This window comes from Aethalodelphis obliquidens, unplaced genomic scaffold (assembly GCF_003676395.1).
Source record: "Aethalodelphis obliquidens isolate GAN/ISIS:26980383/991018 unplaced genomic scaffold, ASM367639v1 scaffold88, whole genome shotgun sequence".
In the NCBI taxonomy this organism is placed as follows: Eukaryota; Metazoa; Chordata; class Mammalia; order Artiodactyla; family Delphinidae; genus Aethalodelphis; species Aethalodelphis obliquidens.
Window position 1 is genome coordinate 4762085 of NW_020838032.1, and position 19821 is coordinate 4781905.

The 19821-nt window shown below is 41.7% G+C and overlaps 1 protein-coding gene across 1 annotated transcript in view; it reads right to left on the reverse strand.

Annotated features, from left to right (window-relative positions):
- Positions 1-716: 716 nt before the first annotated feature.
- NTRK2 (neurotrophic receptor tyrosine kinase 2) overlaps positions 717-19821 on the reverse strand; it is a 383599-nt gene continuing 364494 nt past the window's right edge. The window contains exons 18-19 of the mRNA XM_027094184.1: positions 6828-6986; positions 717-5950 (exon numbers count right to left, since the gene is read on the reverse strand). Of these exons, the coding sequence (XP_026949985.1) occupies positions 5765-5950; positions 6828-6986 (345 nt within the window). The 3' untranslated portion in view covers positions 717-5764. The remainder of the gene's footprint in view (positions 5951-6827; positions 6987-19821) is intronic.

Here is a 19821-nt window from a genome sequence, read left to right on the forward strand (position 1 = left end):
TCAGGTTATGGAGGGCTCAGCCAGGGAACTTGTACTCTCGTTGCTTCAACTGCTGAACACGGCAGTCACCTGCAGTGACCTTACATACATACGTACAGACAGACAAAAGAGCACACCATGCCTTGTGAAAATTCTAGTAATCATCATGTCACTTTTAGTGTCTCTTTTAGAGGATGTTATTTATTTTAAGACATCATTTTTATTAGTACACTGTAGTACAAGAGACTTTCCATGTCAGGTTGAGAGAAGCTGGTCACATGATTTACAAACAAAACTTTTTTTTTTTTTTTTGAACACTGATATTCTGGTGTCACTTTGAAATCAGCCAAGATGCAGTGGGTCTTAATAAAGCAATGGACCTCCAAACAGATTGCAAAACAAGAACCGGTAACTATCAGCACAGAGACGTCACATTAAAAGGAAAATAAAGCAAATGAAAAGGGAGTTTCAAATACCAGGTCACAAGGAAAGGGGCAATATATCTTCAGAGAGGTATTGAAATGTGTGTGTGGATACGGCCCGGATATATACAAACATCTCTCCATGTACAGAAGCAAATGCAGAGACTGTCCACACCTCTAGGCAGATTTGTTAGTGATGGATAACGATTAATGAACGCAGGGAGCAATATTTCACCATAATTTGGTCATTTATCAAGGGATTATATATTCAAAATCCACATTTAATTCAAAGACCTTGTATTTAAACATTTCCAGTGTTTTTTTTTACATTTTTAAAGCAATAGGAAGATATACAACTTGCAAAATGTAGGCCTTTACATTTCATTTTCTCCAAATTTTTTTTCCAGTTCAAACCTGTGGCAATTAGCAGCTTTAGTTACGCTTGCTCCAGCATGTTGGACATTCGGCCAACCTTCACTCAGGATCATTTTCATTAATGTACAGACCAAAGAAATAAAACAAACACAGACCTGGCCTAGAATGCATAGACTAAAAAAAATGACATCCCATGCTTTCCCATCGTGTCTCCTGAGACGTATGTTAAGATGGCAAAAGAGTTGCTTGGTGGCTCTTGTGAAATTCACAGTGTTTTGCCTGCAACACATATACATATATATATTTTTTGCTTCGCTTTGTGTCTGTGATGAATGGAGCAAAGAAATATATATATAAATAAATAAATACTTAAATAAAGGTAAAAGAAAAAAAAGGAAATAAATACAAAAATTAAGGATATTCGAGAACCTTTGACTTATAGCAGCAGTGATTCATTCCAGCCCTGACAAACGAGAAAATACCCCTTCATGTGCTGTCATATTTTGCTACAAATCCCTTCCACCGCAAATTCTTTAGAATAGCATTTGCTGTCTCAACCTCGGAGTCTCAGCATCCCACCATTACGAATTGTGAGGAAACTGCTTTAACTGCTCACTTAGCCACCTGAGTAGGTGGGTCACCGGCCATCCCCCTACTGGGATTTTCTGTAGCAGTGATATAGGGCCAAACCGAAGCTCCACACTGGAAACAAAAGTCCTCAAATGGGAAAAAAAAGAAAAGAAAGAGCAAGGGAATTGAGACTATGTGTGTCTGCAGTCATTTATTTAATTAGATACACAATTTAAAGCTATTGGCATTATAGAAGGTCCAATTTACAAAAGGGTAAGTTTAAAAAAAAGAAGTCTATTCCTGACTTCTATCCCCTGACAACAGGGGATCCTGTTGTCATGGCTCTTTGCAAAGGCCAGCATTTTACACTGCTGCCTCTTGCATTCCGCTAGGATGTGGGAATTCCTAAGAGTCACTCGCCTCGCCGTGGAGTCTTGGATTCTCACCTTTGGCCTTCAAGACACTGGGCTCCCAACAGTCCAGTTCTCTTCTGGAATGCTTGGACTCTGAACACAAGTGTAAAGGGGTCACAGTGGGACAGGTGAGCGTAATACAAATAAATGTGCAAAAGGATTTAAAAAAAAATCAGTTTTCCTTTTCTGGACCTTTACATAAGGAGATATATTTCCGGCTGCATTTTCCTTTGCAGGGAGCCAGAGGAAGGACTCAACGTAGTGGGATGGTTTTGATTTAGTTGTTTTGTGATAATGTGTTTGGGAAGCACATTATCTTAAATATGTCTTCCACCCATGCAGTATTGCAGAGAGTCGAAAAGTGTGATGGGGTCCTACCCACATGGAGAAAGGAAGCATGAACAGCAACATGACTTTAAAAAAGTTTTGCTTATTTAGCAGATTTTAAGCAAATTATTCATACTGCACCCTACTTATAATTATCTCTATTACTGTGTGCCTATAAATTTATACATAAGCTCACAAACACACTATGCATGTGTGTTTGTCTATGTATAAATCTAGTATTTATAACACACATATAAATACATGGAAATACCACAGGGAGCGCCGATGTGAACATATAATATGAATTCTGATATAGTCTTTTATAGCATAGTTCAAAATGTCTTCTAAATAAGCCTGGTTCATTGTACAAGGATTTCGCTGAAGCTATGAGCATGATTATATGTCATGAGATCTCAGCTGCTTGCATCTCACATATTTCATTTCGCTCTTCTAACTTCATATCCTGCTTCATGAATTGGTTAGCGTGCTTTCTCTCCTGGACTGCTTGTGTATATATTAAGGTCTCTAGTGGACCAAATCATGAACATCAGAGTCAGAGTACCTAGATGAAGTCCCAGAGGTGCCTGGAGAGTACTAGCATGCCATTTAACTTCTCCAACTCTCAATTTCCTCACCGTTAAAAAGTGGGAATAATTTGCCAACATATGTGAAAAGTGTTTGGGAAACTATTAAACAATGTATAAATGGAAGCAACTGTCAGGATGAGTTCAGGCTAGAGAATTAGGTTTGTCACCACTCCTGTCGTAGTGTTTAATGAATTTGATGGCAGGCCCTATTCTGTGATCTTTACACTGCAGAATGAGGATGCCCTTTTTCTAAATATTACAAGAGCATGAGAAGAGGGGATTGTGGAGGAACAGGGATGGAGACTTGAAGATAGTCTGTGGTTCCTTCGGTCACTTTAAAAGCAATCTGGGATTCTTTCAATGCGAGACGTCTCTGTGATCAGTACATACTCTTGAGACAACAGAGGGAAAAAATGAATAATAATGAGCAATATAAATAACTATAAAACTTTGCACTTGCATAGAACCTTTCATTTCAAGACCTTGAGGGACTTGTCAGAAGGTAAAGAGACATTTTTTTTTTCTTTTTTCCTTCAGAGGAAAACACAACACTGGAAGGGGAAGGGAATGCTCCCATCCTCTCATCTGCTTTAAACAAATCCTTGCTCTAAAACTGCACAGCCCTCCTTGAATGTGACCCCTTAGAGTATTACCTCCTTTGCTCTCTGTTAAAATAAAACAAGTAACTTGCAGCTTCTTCCCCCAGAGCAGCTGGCCAGTCGCACAGAATAACAAACCTGTGTAGGTTTTCAGGTCATCACTGATGGAATCTAGAAAAGTTCTGTACAAATCTGCTTCTTCTTACTGCTTCACAGGGTGCCACAGTGTTTTAACAGTACCATGGGCCCTTAATGGGATATATACGTGCAGGTATATATCATGGAGATATGGCTTTCGTTATATTATTATGTGTGTTCTGGAGTGTTTTTGGTCACCGACAAAGAGAACAATTCAACTCCCATGTCTCATAGGCAGCGCAGAACCTGAAAGGACTATGGGCATCGCCTTGTCCAACCCCCTTCACTTGACAGCAGATGCTACTCAATTTCCTTTTGTTCTCTGTTAATGGACTCTTTTGATTTTTTGAGAACTGGCTTTCAGTGTCTAGAATGGAAAATAAGGTGCTTCAGTAACTAAGGGCACAAGCAAAACTTAAACAGAGCAATTGCACCTTCAGAAACAAATATGAAATAAAATGACCTAAGTTGAATTCAAATCACTCCCTTTCAATCTGGCTCGTGTTATAAAGATGTCGAGTTAGCAAAATTCCCCTCACAGAGGGTAGCAAGTTTTCTTGAGGAACAGAAAAATGTTTCTTCCTTGGTATAACTGATCACCCAGATAACTGTAAATTTCTATTTAAATTTACAACCTCTTTTCGCAAAACCCGTGGCTATGCCCAGAAGCACACCTCCAAAGCTTGGCCTGGGCACAGTGTCCCATGGGTATGCTGTGCCTAAGTTTCTGTTTTTACTTTCTTTTAAAATGCAGTGAAAAAAACAAAACAGCATATTGACAATGGAGTACATTTAGAATGAGACCACTCTCCCAACCAGAGCCCAGAGCAAGGTCTCGGCCTGTGTACACTGAACATCAATGCCTGTGATACCCCCCAGGGTGGGTGAGGTCTCCTGTCCCTTGGGGGTTGATTTTGCCCTTCTCACAGGGCCACAGTGGGTGCGAAATGGTGGAGGATAGCCAGGTTTCAGGGACCATATTTGTTAAAACCCATCGCCACCATACGACCCAGAGACATTTATACTCAGCTGATGAATTCCATTAGCTTCCTCTAATTATATAAGTTATACCTTTTATGGATCTGCTCTACATATCTGGGGCACGACGTCTGGAGCGGTAGTTTCTGCACACAAGATATTTTTATCGACAAAGACCATGCACAATTTCGCTTGCACAGTTAAAAGGACGGGTGGGGTGGAGGCTAGGGGTTGGAAGGAAGTGCTATCTGAAAAGTTCACTGTAAGAGAAACTTGCCTCCAAATTTAGAGCTTGTCCTATCTTTTCCAAGTCCTTGGCTTTCCCACCTGACCCTGAAATGATCGCTGGACAAGAATCCACCTCCTTTCAACTGAACTTGACACAGGCTCAGTGGATAACACTTGGAAAAACAAACCAGCGCCATCACCGTGGCCTACGAAGACAAGACTGTCGGAACGTGTGATGTACCATCTTACCTCCCGGAAGCCATCTTTTCTCTGTTCTACACTCTAGTGTTTCCGGTGATGGGAAAAGAATAGTCCATGGCACAGAGTTCAACAGTCTTTTTACTCCTCAGAAATGTCCTCGAGGGAAGGTGCCGAATACACTGTTCCCAGCTAACAGTCGCTGGGTTTTCTTAAGTTGGGACTGACGCCAGCCGATCTCAATGGTTGTCTTTGTTCTTCCCATACTGCGGTTTATAATAAATCTTCTTTCTCTCTGGTTTTAATCTCCCAAAGATAAAGGCTTCCCAGATTGAACACAAGTTTTCCTTTTTCATACACAGGCTTAAGCCATCCCAAACAATAAGAACAGTAATAATAATAAATAAATAGAAGTGAATCCATAGAAACTCTCGATGTCTGTACAGCAGAAGTGACAAAGTTTAAGTCAAATATTTGTTTTCCCTTTTTTTCATCCACATCAAAGGCAGGAATACAACAAGGCATTGTTAGTTGTGGTGGGCAAACCGGAGTGTCTGCTGATATAACAAATTAGGTTTGTTAAGGCCTTTGTCTATGCAGAGTTAATAGTAATGCAGAAGCCAGATTGATTAAAAAGGAAAGGGTGAGGATTGTGAAGCAGGGAGGACAAAAAATAAAGGAAAGAAAAACAAACAAACAAAAAAACTAGGGAATAAACCAAGGGAGATGGAAAGAGAGAAAGAGATAATGCCAAAAAGAAGTCCATACTGTGTCTACGGATGGAGAAGTACACATTGCTTCCCTCGGAAAGCTTCTCGGTGTCTTTGTAGTTAATACTGTCAGAGTGAAGAACAGCAGATTGACGGCATCCAGCGGCAGTTAAAAGACGTTCATCCTCTCGGCCCAACTGAGGAGGTGCTTTGGGAAGGATCGGTCTGGGGGAAAGGGCCCTAGCCTAGTATATCCAGGTAGACCGGAGATGCCTTGGCCAAGTTCTGAAGGAGGGTGTGGATGCCCTTGATGTTCTTCCTCATGTGGGGCTCTCGCTGCCAGCACCCCAGCATCAGCTCATAGACTTCCTGGGGGCACGTTCGAGGTCGCTGCAAGACTCGGCCTTGAGTGATGCATTCTATCACCTGGACGGGACGGAGAGCAAAGATAGGGTCAGACCAGAGGAAAAACAATGTGGATACAATAAATGTCAGTACGAAGAGAGGGCTGCTTTAAAGAAACCCACTCAGTGTTTACTTTTTTTCAGAGGCAAGAGAGTGACTGTTCTAGGTTGGTATGTCATGGTTAATTTGATGGGTTTATATTCATTTTTCAAGCCACACTGATTTCACCAAACTGCTAGAGAAATAATTCATCTATATGGAATGCTCCCAAAGCACACCCTGGAATTCCAATGTTTTACTGGCCTGAGATGGGACCAGGGTCACTTTTGTGTCAGGGCGCTAACTGGCCAGGGAACCCCAGGGTACAGAAATGAGCGGTCATTTTGGATAATGGAATTGGATAAAAGACAGACGTGGGCCTGAAGAAGTGAGGTTCTTGACCAAGAAGTGATGCCTCAAATATAGGCAGATTTGCAAACAGATTAGAAAAGGAAAATAAAATGTTTGAGTTTTTCACTAGAAGTAAATGTTCTAGTGAAATATGCAAAAAGGAGAGAAGCTTGAAACCTTAATGGAATAATACCAAAAAGCCAGCTGGACTCTAAGGGTACCGGAATGCCACATCTGCTATCAATTTACTAGATGAACAGCACGAAATGACTCCTGGGTCCCAATGCCAGAGGATCACAGGCGCGTCAGCAAATGCCGTGCTTTTCTCTTTCTAGAACTCTTAAATTTGGAGGGTGACTATAATTTGGCCATGAAATTTAGGTACATGGCAGGCCGTTTGGGAGGTGCTTCTCCCAACAAAGCCACAGGAGAGCGTGTCCTGACTTCCAGCCCGGGGATGCCTCTCTGCGTCAGCTCTCTAGGGGTCTTGGTGCCACCCGTCTCTCACCTCGTTGTTTGACAGCTGGTACCAGGGCTGTTTGCCATATGTGAAGATCTCCCACAACACGACCCCCAGGCTCCAGACGTCACTTTCGGTGGTGAACTTCCTGTACATGATGCTCTCTGGAGGCATCCAGCGAATGGGGAGCATCGTGTGGCCACCGACCTGGCAGAAAAGGGGTAAGCAAGGTGGCATCAGTGCCCACCGTCAGGAGAAAAGGTTTGGAAGGGAGATGTGGGTGACATTTTTTTCCCTTTCCTTTATTTGTATTTATTAATTTTAATTGTTTATAAAACAGAAGGGAAAGACGATTGGTTTATAATCTCAAGCAACAGAGACAGAGGGCAAAGAGTGGTCAAAGGATTTTTCTCACATTTTTGCAATTCTCTCTTTCCCACAACTAGACAGGAGCAGAGATGGTGATTGGGTGGATATTCATCCTGTATGAAACACAGACAGGGCTTCCCTGGTGGCGCAGTGGTTGAGAGTCCGCCTGCCGGTGCAGGGGACACGGGTTCGTGCCCCGGTCCGGGAAGATCCCACATGCCGCGGAGCGGCTGGGCCCGTGAGCCATGGCCACTGAGCCTGCGTGTCCGGAGCCTGTGCTCCGCAACGGGAGAGGCCGCAACAGTGAGAGGCCCGCGTACCGAAGAAAAAAACAAAACAGAAAACAAACACACCTACTTTCTGGTATGAGGATGACTTGATCTTGTAATTAACAAGATCACTTTGGTCAGGATAACAAGTAGAGAGTTTTGCATCCAAAATGACCCACCGAGGGACTCTGCTTCCTTAGCAAGGCCGGAGCTTCCTTCCACTTTAAAGTGTAAGGAGCGCACACAGAGCTGCCTTGAACATGCTTACCACAACCCAGCAATGGGCAGGGCAGAAATGACTATTCACATTTTACAGAAGGGGCAACTGAGTTTCAGGTTGCTATGGACACAAAGAAGTCCAATCTTTGGAATTTCATCTACTACAGGAAACTTCAACTGAGCTTATTTACAAAAGTAAATAATCAGGAGGAGCTTCAAGATGGTGGAAGAATAAGACGCGGAGATCACCTTCCTCCCCACAGATACACCAGAAATACATCTACACGTGGAACAACTCCTACAGAACACCTACTGAACGCTGGCAGAAGACCTCAGACCTCCCAAAAGGCAAGAAACTCCCCACGTACCTGGGTAGGGCAAAAGAAAAAAGAATAAACAGAGACAAAAGGATAGGGACGGGACCTGCACCAGTGGGAGGGAGCTGTGAAGGAAGAAAGTTTTCCACACACTAGGAAGCCCCTTCGTGGGTGGAGACTGCGGGTGGCAGAGGGGGAAGCTTCGGAGCGGAGGAGAGCGTGGCCACAGGGGTGCGGAGGGCGAAGCGGGGAGATTCCCGCACAGAGGATCGGTGCTGACCGGCACTCACCAGCCCGAGAGGCTTCTCTGCTCACCCGCTGGGGCGGGCGGGGCTGGGAGCTGAGGCTCGGGCTTCGGTCGGATCCCAGGGAGAGGACTGGCGGCATGAACACAGCCTGCAGGGGGTTAGTGCACCATGGCTAGCCGGGAGGGAGTCCGGGAAAAGGTCTGGAGCTGCCGAAGACGCAAGAGACTTTTTCTTCCCTCTTTGTTTCCTGATGCGCGACGAGAGGGGATGAAGAGCGCTGCTTAAAGGAGCTCCAGAGATGGGCGCGAGCCGCGGCTATCAGCGCGGACCCCAGAGACGGGCATGAGACGCTAAGGCTGCTGCTGCCGCCACCAAGAAGCCTGTGTGCAAACACAGGTCACTATCCACACACCTCCCCGCCCCCCAGGAGCCTGTGCAGCCCGCCACTGCCAGGGTCCCGTGATCCAGGGACAACTTCCCCGGGAGAACACACGGCACGCCTCAGGCTGGTGCAACATCAAGTCGGCCTCTGCCACCGCAGTCTCGCCCTGCATCCATACCCCGCCCTCCCCCCGGCCTGAGTGAGCCAGAGCCCCCGAATCTGCTCCTTTAACCCAGTCCTGTCTGAGCGAAGAACAGACGCCCTCAGGAGACCTACATGCAGAGGCGGGTCCAAATCCAAAGCTGAACCCCGAGAGCTGTGTGAACAGAGAAGAGAAAGGGAAATCTCTCCCAGCAGCCTCAGGAGCAGTGGATGAAATCACCACAGTTAACTTGATGTACCGCATCTGTGGAATACCTGAATAGACAATGAATCATCCCAAATTGAGGAGGTGGACTGTGGGAGCAATTATATATATAGTTTTTTCCCTTTTTCCTTTTTTGTGAGTGTGTATGCATGCTTCTGTGTGTGATTTTGTCTGTATAGCTTTGCTTTTACCATTTGTCCTAGGGTTCTGTGTGTCCGTTTTTTTTGTTTTTTAGTGAAGTTTTCAGTGCTTGTTATCATTGGTGGATTTGTTTTTTGGTTTGGCTATTCTTTCTTTTTTTTTAATTACTTAAAAAATTTTTTTATAATAATTTTTTTTTATTTTAATAACTTTTTAATTTAATTTAATTTTACTTCTTTCTTTCTTTCTTTCTTTCTTTCTTTCTTTCTTTCTTTCTTTCTTTCTTTCTTCCTTTCTTTCCTTCTTTCTTTCTTTCTTTCTTCCTTCCTTCCTTCCTTCCTTCCTTCCTTCCTTCCTTCCTTTCTTTCTTTCTCCCTTTTATTCTGAGCCGTGTGGATGACAGGCTCTTGGTGCACCAGCCAGGCGTCAGGGCTGTGCCTCTGAGGTGGGAGAGCCAAGTTCAAGACGTTGGTCCACAAGAGACCTCCCAGCTCCACGTAATATCAAATGGCGAAAATCTCCCAGAGATCTCCATCTTAACACCAGCACCCAGCTTCACTCAACGACCAGCAAGCTACAGTGCTGGACACTCTATGCCAAACAACTAGCAAGACAGGAACACAACACCATCCATTAGCAGAGAGGCTGCCTAAACTCATAATAAGTCCACAGACACCCCAAAACACACCACCAGAGGTGGACCTGCCCACCAGAAAGACAAGATCCAGCCTCATCCACCAGAACACAGGCACCAGTCCCCTCCACCAGGAAGCCTACACAACCCACTGAACCAACCTTAGCCACTGGGGGCAGACACCAAAAACAATGGGAACTACAAACTTGCCACCTGCAAAAGGAGATCCCAAACCCAGTAAGTTAAGCAAAATGAGAAGACAAAGAAAGATGAAGGAGCAAGGTAAAAACCCACCACACGTAACAAATGAAGAGGAAATGACAGTCTACCCGAAAAAGCACTCAGAATAATGATAGTAAAGATGATCCAAAATCTTGGAAATAGAATGGACAAAATACAAGAAACGTTTAATGAGGACCTAGAAGAACTAAAGAGCAAAGAAACAATCATGAACACCACAATAAATGAAATTAAAAATTCTCTAGAAGGGATCAATAGCAGAATAACTGAGGCAGAAGAACGGATAAGTGACCTGGAAGATAAAATAGTGGAAATAACTACTGCAGAGCAGAATAAAGAAAAAACAATGAAAAGAATTGAGGACAGTCTCAGAGATCTCTGGGACAATATTAAACACACCAACATTTGAATTATAGGGGTCCCAGAAGAAGAAGAGAACAAGAAAGGGACTGAGAAAATATTTGAAGAGATTATAGTTGAAAACTTCCCTAGTATGGGAAAGGAAATACTTAATCAAGTCCAGGAAGCACAGAGAGCCCTATACAGGATAAATCCAAGGAGAAACACACCAAGACACATATTAATCACACTATCAAAAATTAAATACAAACAAAAAATATTAAAAGCAGCAAGGGAAAAACAACAAATAACATACAAGGGAATCCCCATAAGGTTAACAGCTGATCTTTCAGCAGAAACTCTGCAAGCCAGAAGGGAGTGGCAGGACATATTTAAAGTGATGAAAGGGAAAAACCTACAGCCAAGATTACTCTGCCCAGCAAGGATCTCATTCAGATTAGAGAGAGAAATTAAAACCTTTACAGACAAGTAAAAGCTAAGACAATTGAGCACCAGCAAACCAGCTTTACAACAAATGCTAAAGGAACTCATCTAGGCAGGAAACACAAGAGAAGGAAAAGACATACAATAGCAAACCCAAAACAATTAAGAAAATGGTAATAGGAACATACATATCGATAATTACCTTAAATGTAAATGGATTAAATGCTCCAACCAAAAAAAATAGACTGGCTGAATGGATACAAAACAAGACCCGTATATATGCTGTCTACAAGAGACCCACTTCAGACGAAGGGACACATACAGCCAGAGTGAGGAGATGGAAAAAGATATTCCATGCAAATGGAAATCAAAAGAAAGCTGGAGTAGCAATTCTCATATCAGACAAAATAGACTTTAAAATAAAGACTATTACAAGAGACAAGGAAGGACACTACATAATGATCAAGGGATCAACCCAAGAAGAGGATATAACAATTGTAAATATCTCTGCACCCAAAATAGGAGCACCTCAATACAGAAGGCAAATACTAACAGCCATAAAAGGGGAAATCGACAGTAATACAATCATAGTAGGGGACTTTAACACCCCACTTTCACCAATGGACAGATCATCCAAAATGAAAATAAATAAGGAAACACAAGTTTTAATGATACATTAAACAAGATGGACTTAACCGATATTTACAGGACATTCTATGCAAAAACAACAGAATACACTTTTTTTCTCAAGTGCTCATGGAACATTCTCCAGGATAGATCATATCTTGGGTCACAAGTCAAGCCTTGGTAAAATTAAGAAAATTGAAATCATATCAAGAAACTTTTCTGACCACAACGTTATGAGACTAGATATCAATTACAGGAAAAAAATCTGCAAAAAATACAAACACATGGAGGATAAACAATACACTAATTAATAACCAAGAGATCACTGAAGAAATCAAAAAGGAAATCAGAAAATACCTAGAAACAAATGACAATGAAAACACAATGACCCAAAACCTATGGGATGCAGCAAAAGCACTTTTAAGAGGGAAGTTTATAGCAATACAATCCTACCTTAAGAAACAAGAAACATCCCAAAAGACAACCTAACCTTAAACCTAAAGCAATTAGAGAAAGAAGAACAAAAAAAACCCAAAGTTAGCGGAAGGAAAGAAATCATAAAGATCAGATTAGAAATAAATGCAAAAGAAATAAGTGAAATGATAGCAAAGATCAATAAAACTAAAAGCTGGTTCTTTGAGAAGATAAACAAAATTGATAAGCCATTAGGCAGACTCAAAAAGAAGAAAAGGGAGAAGACTCAAATCAATAGAATTAGAAATGAAAAAGGAGAAGTAACAACTGACACTGCAGAAATACAAAGGATCATGAGCACTTACTACAAACAACTATATGCCAATAAAATGGACAACCTGGAAGAAATGGATACATACTTAGAAACGCACAACCTTCCAAGACTGAACCAGGAAGAAATAGAAAGTATGAACAGACCAATCACAAGCACTAAAATAGAAAACGTGATTAAAAATCTTCCAACAAACAAAAGCCCAGGACCAGATGGCTTCACAGGCGAATTCTATCAAACATTTAGAGAAGAGCTAACACCTATCCTTCTCAAACTCTTCCAAAATATAGCAGAGGGAGGAAGACTCCCAAACTCATTCTACGAGACCACCATCACCCTGACACCAAAACCAGACAAAGATGTCACAAAAAAAGAAAGCTACAGACCAATATCACTGATGAACATAGATGCAAACTTGTACAACAAAATACTAGCAAACAGAATCCAACAGCACATTAAAAGGATCATACACCATGATCAAGTGGGGTTTATCCCAGGAATGCAAGGATTCTTCAATATATGCAAATCAATCAATGTGATACACCATATTAACAAATTGAAGGAGAAAAACCATATGATCATCTCAATAGATGCAGAGAAAGCTTTTGACAAAATTCAACACCCATTTATGATAAAAACCCTTCAGAAAGTAGGCATAGAGGGAACTTACCTCAACATAACAAAGGCCATATATGACAAACCCACAGCCAATATCATCTCAATGGTGAAAAACTGAAACCATTTCCACTAAGATCTGGAACAAGACAAGGTTGCCCACTCTCACCAGTATTATTCAACATAGTTTTGGAAGTTTTAGCCACAGCAATCAGAGAAGAAAAAGAAATAAAAGGAATCCAAATCAGAAAAGAAGAAGTAAAACTGTCACTGTTTGCAGATGACATGATACTATACATAGAGAATCCTAAAGATGCTACCAGAAAACTACTAGAGCTAATCAATGAATTTGGTAAAGTAACAGCATACAAAATTAATGCACAGAAATCTCTTGCATTCCTACACACTAATGATGAAAAATCTGAAAGTGAAATTAACAAAACACGCCCATTTACCATTGCAACAAAAAGAATAAAATACCTAGGAATAAACCTACCTAAGGAGACAAAAGACATGTGTGCAGGAAATTATAAGACACTGATGATAGAAATTAAAGATGATACAAATAGATGGAGAGATATGCCATGTTCTTGGATTGGAAGAATCAACATTGTGTAAATGACTATACTACCCAAAGCAATCTACAGATTCAATGCAATCCCTATCAAACTACCACTGGCATTTTTCACAGAACTAGGACAAAAAATTTCACAATTTGTATGGAAACACAAAAGACCCCGAATAGCCAAAGCAATGATGAGAAAGTAAAACAGAGCTGGAGGAAACAGGCTCCCGGACTTTGGACTATACTACAAAGCTACAGTAATCAAGACAGTATGGTACTGGCACAAAACCAGAAATATAGATCAATGGAACAGGATAGAAAGCCCAGAGATAGACCCATGCACATATGGTCACCTTATCTTTGAAAAAGGAGTCAAGCATATACAATGGAGAAAAGACAGCCTCTTCAATAAGTGGTGCTGGGAAATCTGGACAGCTGCATGTAAAAGTATGAAATTAGAACACTCCCTAACACCATGTACAAAAATAAACTCAAAATGGATTCAAGACCTAAATGTAAGGTCAGACACTTTCAAACTCTTAGAGGAAAACATAAGCAGAACACTTTATGACATAAATCACAGCAAGATCCTTTTTGACCCACCTCCTAGAGAAATGGAAAGAAAAACAAAAATAAACAAATGGGGCCTAATTACACTTAAAAGCTTTTGCACAGCAAAGGAAACCATAAACAAGAAGAAAAGACAACTCTCAGAAAGGGAGAAGATATTTGCAAATGAAGCAACTGACAAAGGATTAATCTCCAAAATTTGCAAGCAGTTCATGCAGCTCAATATCAAAAAAACAAATAACCCAATCCAAAAATGGGCAGAAGTCCTTAATAGATATTTCTCCAAAGAAGATATACAGATTGCCAAAAAAACACATGAAAGACTGCTCGACATCATTACTCATTAGAGAAATGCAAATCAAAACTACAATGTGATATCATCTCACACGGGTCAGAATGGCCATCATCAAAAAATGTACAAACAATAAATGCTGGACAGGGTGTGGAGAAAAGGGAACTCTCTTGCACTGTTGGTGGGAATGTAAATTGATACAGCTACTATGGAGAACAGTATGGAGGTTCCTTAAAAAACTAAAAGTAGAACTACCATACGACCCAGCAATCCAACTACTGGACATATACCCTGAGAAAACCATAACTCAAAAAGAGTCATGTTCCACAATCTTCATTGCAGCACTATTTACAATAGCCAGGACGTGGAAGCAACCTAAGTGTCCATCGACAGATGAATGGATAAAGAAGATGTGGCACATATATACAATGGAATATTACTCAGCCATAAAAAGAAACGAAATTGAGTTATTCGTAGTGAGGTGGATGGACCTAGAATCTGTCATACAGAGTGAAGTAAGTTAGAAAGAGAAAAACAAATACCGTATGTTAACACATACATATGGAATCTAAAAGAAAAAATAATATATCGTGAAGAACCTAGGGCAAAACGGGAATAAAGACGCAGACCTCCTAGAGAATGGATTTGAGGACACCGGGAGGGGGAAGGGTAAGCTGGGGCGAAGTGAGAGAGTGGTAGTGTATATATGGACATATATACACTACCAAATGTAAAATAGATAGCTAGTGGGAAGCAGTCGTATAGCACAGGGAGATCAGCTCGGTACTTTGTGATCAGCTAGAAGGGTCCGATAGGGAGGGTGGGAGGGAGGGAGATGCAAGTGGGAAGAGATATGGGGATATATGTATATGAATAACTGATTCACTTTGTTAGAAAGCAGAAGCTAACACACCACTGTAAAGCAATTATACTCCAATTAAAATGTTAAAAAAAAAGTTAATACGTAAGTATGGTTTTTGAAAAGCCCATTTTAGTAAAAGCACCAAGTCTGAGGCATTAGATAGCAACAGCATTAGCACAGGCAAAGAAAACTTTGACCAAAGAGACTTGTTTACGATTTCCTACTTTCTGGAGAAAAATTAAGTATATTCCATATACAGGTTTGTAGCCCATCAAGGCTGTCTGATTTTTAAACCAAGATAAGATTTCTGCACAGTAGCCCAATGGGGTGGCAGGTCCTACTTTTCACGCTGGTGAACCTCAGTGCTACCTGCCCAAATGCCATGCTGACAGCGGGGCAGTGGGTGAGCTCACAGGACAGCAGGAAGTAGATTTCCCTGACAACTCCCACCCCCTGACCTCTGAGACCAATGCCACACAGAGTTTCTGCCCGATTATAATTCTCAATATCCATTTCTGACTCATTAAGGGAAGGAAATGGACTAACAGTGCCTGAAAAATGCTGCTCAACTCCGTAGCCCAAGGAGTGGAGAGTGTCAGAGATGTCTAATTTGCTTGGTGATTTCAAATGATGCTCTTAGCATCAAAGAAAGCATGCATGATTTTTCCCCATTCTTCTCTGTACGAGGAATCCAAGTCTGACAAGTCGAAACATGACTTGCTGGCTCAGGGTTAAGGCGCCCCTGTATTTTTACTGTTCAGCTTTGAATACACCAAAAGTTCATGCGCTAAGTGCAAGCTTGTTGCCTTCCATCAGCTTTCAATTTCCTCGCTTTCTCCTCATTCCGCAGGACAGGTTGTCACTGTTCAACGAGCACAGATTTCCCTCATGGAGCTGCCTGGACATGACAATACTCACCACCAGGGTCGATATCGAAAACACAACCTGTGCAACACAGGCACTGACCAGAATGGTTGCTGGTGTTCATACTGGCACAGCCAAATGGGCGTGTTTCTGGCTGATGGCTATCCGCCTGACCCTGCAACTCTGAAACCCCATGTACCCAGGACTTTGGGAAAGGAAATCTGCCAACAAACAAGAGTTTCCTACGTTTTCAGATACTTACAAACACGAAGGATACCAAGGCGGAATGGTCCCCCGGCTGCTGGCAGCCTATACCCCAGCACCAAGGAGAGGCTTTGTGGCAGTGCAGGGAGCTATATGCGCAGAGTTATGGGGAGTGAGAGGTCTCTGCCCAGGTTTTTAGTGAAAAAGACATAATTCTTTCTTGAGTGGGAATAGTGAAACAATTGAAATTGACATATTGAAAGTAGAATTAGAAAAATATTGAAATTAGACCATCCATCCAATGTACAGTTGGTCTGTGGTAGTAAGGGGAAGAGTGGGATATTATGGACCAACGCGGTGTTCTTTTGGATACCTGACCCTCAAACTACTAAGAGCTAGCTTGCCACATGTGTTCCTAGTTCAGCTGTGTCCAATATACTATAACCTGTAACCCTCTTCATTTCTTGGAGATTCATAATGCACAGAATTCCCTTGAAGTGTCTCAGGCAGAAAGAACAGATTTAACTTTGTTTAACTTAGTGAATTAAACTAATTTGGCTGTGTGTTTGTGGGGGAGAGGGAGAGAGATGGAGAGCCACTCACATACGTTCCTAGAACCAGACGGTAAATATCCCACTTTGGGACATGTTAACCTATGGAGACGCCAGGCTTTCCATATGCTTTTTGTGTTCCCAGCTGTGGTGCAGTGGACAACACTCAATTCATGACTTTAGAAGGGGGCCAAAAGGTACAAATTTCCAGTTGTAAAATAAATAACTCCTGAGGATGTAAGGTACAGCAAGGTGACTATAGTTAATAATACTGTATTGCATATTTGAAAGTAAATCCTAAAAGTTTTCATCACAACAACAACAAATTGTAACTATGTGAGGAGACAGATGTTAACTAGACTTATGGCTGTGATCATTTTGCAATATATACAGATATCATATCCTTATAGTGTACACCTGAAATGAATACGATGTTATATGTCAAGTATACCTCAATTAAAAACAAAAACAAAAAAAACTCTGGGCTCCAGAGTTAATTTCACTACTTGCCAAACCTCTCTGTGTCTTAATTTTTCCAACTATAAAATGTGGGTAACAATATATACCTCCCAGGGTTAACTCAAGCAGACAATATTTGTGAAAGCCCTTTATGAATTTTAATGCACTAAATGCTTTCTAGGTGTTGCCTCTTTCTCTGTAGCCTTTATTATCTAGCCTTTATTTTCTCAATGGGAAGCAGCCAGGGAGACATTAAGAAGAGTCAACACTACAACTCTCCCACACTCCTCACTCTGCAATGACAAGTACTCTGGGGCCCCTCTGATTACACCTACTCTTCCGGATTCTCTGTCCTGTATTGCTAACGGCCAAAGAAGAGGCTCCTGTGTCCTTTAAAGTAGGGGAAAAAAAGATTCAATTTCTGATTTACATGTTTTCCCATCTGATCATTTATTTTATGCTTGCAGTCTCTTTGGGACAGATTTTTCACTCTAATTCTTTCAAGAATCCCCTCTGGGATTTCACACATGCCATTATAAATAATGCTTTCCTTGTTCTGATGTCAAATGGGTGAGTGGTGGGAGCATCTAATAAAAGTTCAGACAGGGTTCACAAGTTTTCTAAACCCGTTTAGAACATTTCTGAATATTTCTTTTGCAGCCCTTTCTCAGGATTTTGGAGCATGTCACAAAAGTGGGCCCAAAAAGTAAAAATAGAAAAAAAGAGCCACCGTGGTTACAAATTACTGTCACATTCCAGTCACAGTCACTGGATGGTTTTTAGAACTCACAAAACCACATACTGTGCAGTGACAAACACAATGAGATATTTGTCTTGTATGTGCAACTTGGCCATTGGCCCTCACACTCTTGCTTAAATATTTGTGAGATGGAATGTGATCCCAAGGGTGACACGGGGAGTCAGAACTGTTGCTTTGACTGCCAGGTACTCAGTGGTGCCAGGAGAGACCTTTCAGTGATCGACTTGGGTCAGGAACATGCTCTTCACTAAACGCACCAGAATGAGCTGATGCAACATGGGAAATCCACTTAGCTGGGGAGTTGACTCGGACTTGCAGTTTTTATTTTTCTCAGCCCACGAGCCTGGGGTTTTAGCTCTGTAATTAACCACTTGTCACCACCTTCCCACCATAATCATCTGTCAACACAGAGCAGTTGATCTTTACAAAGAACTTCTACTCGATGATCTCACTTGAGCCCAATAATTACCCTCTTGAGAAGACATCAACTTGCCTTCACATTATAAGCAATGCCCCCCAAATTCAGAGAGTTTAAGTAGCTTATCTAAAAACACACACACATAAGCCCTCCCCACAGGACATCTTGTACTCACTCTGATGGGTCACTCTGTGTTTCCGGCTTCTGCATTCTCCAATTCATGCCCTATGTTCAGCCAGCAAACTTAGTTGCGGCTCCTCACCCAGGCTGAACCTACTCATGCCTCTTGGAAAGTTTGATCTCTCTTTTTTTCTACCTACTCTGGAAGGTCTCCTAAAGGCAAGTTCAAGTTCCATCACTTCAAGGAATGTACCCTCCCTGCTATAGCTCAGCAGTGTTTTTAAGCACCCCTCAGTACAGCTCTGGTAACACTGCAGGCATTCCCTGTTTTTGCTAACGGATCACATGCCTCAAGAGGAAGGATGCTGAGCAGTTATGGCTGGCAAGGCATGGAGGGGGTTGGTTGGTAAGCAGACCACGTCTTCGAGTTTCTTCTGACTGTTGAGATTTGGGGAGGAATTCTCAATGTGCTCCTTCAAAGAGATCAGTGTTCACTACTTTCCCATCCACCGCCAATAACTTCTCTAAACTCTTCATAGAACCAACCTTAGATTAAATGGATGGAAACTGGCTCACCTAATTGATGCTACAAATAAGAACCATTCAATGAAATTCAAAACTTCTTAATAAAATGCAATCCAAAATACTGGCGTTCACGTGGAGTATAAAAACTCTCTAAGCTGTGTGTGAAATCCCGTTCGTTCCTCAGTTTATCATCTGTACAGTAGATGGGGGAGTCTGTGGTGCAGACCTGGTACTATTCGACCTGGGAATGAAGTTTAGGAAGACGTCATAATGAATAACATGAGAGAATATTGCTCTATAAGATAGCATCTCATATCCTCTGAGGTGCGTGAGGAAGGACAGACACTAAAGAAGAACATTAAACCATGAAAAAGGAAAGAATGAATGGCCATCAGGGCTGCTAATCACCGTGACTGGCTTAAATCAGTGAAGTTAATCAGAACAATGTCTGGAGCCAATGGCCAAAAAGAAATTCCATAGTGCCTAAAATAAATCACGTTATGGGAAATAATGGATTCTGTTTTTAAAACATCTGCAAAAAGAACTGTTTGTTTAGCTCTTACTGTTTATTTCCATGACACTTCATAATTTTGATGGTGAAATGTACAGAATGATCTGGTTTTAAAAAAAACAACAACCTGTTCTAGGAAAAATACCTAGGCCTGAGCATCCTTTAAATCTACTTGTTTGAAAGGTGTAAAGACAATAAATCCTGGAAAGAATACTAAAAGGCCTTTGGTAAAACTGTCTTGTGTCCGAAATGCTGTATAGCACAGGGAGCTCACTCAGCTCGGTGCTCTGCGATGACCTAAATGGGTGGGATGGGCAGGGGAGGGAGGCCCAAGAGGGAGGGGATATATGTATACATATAGCTGATTCACTTTGTTGTACAGCGG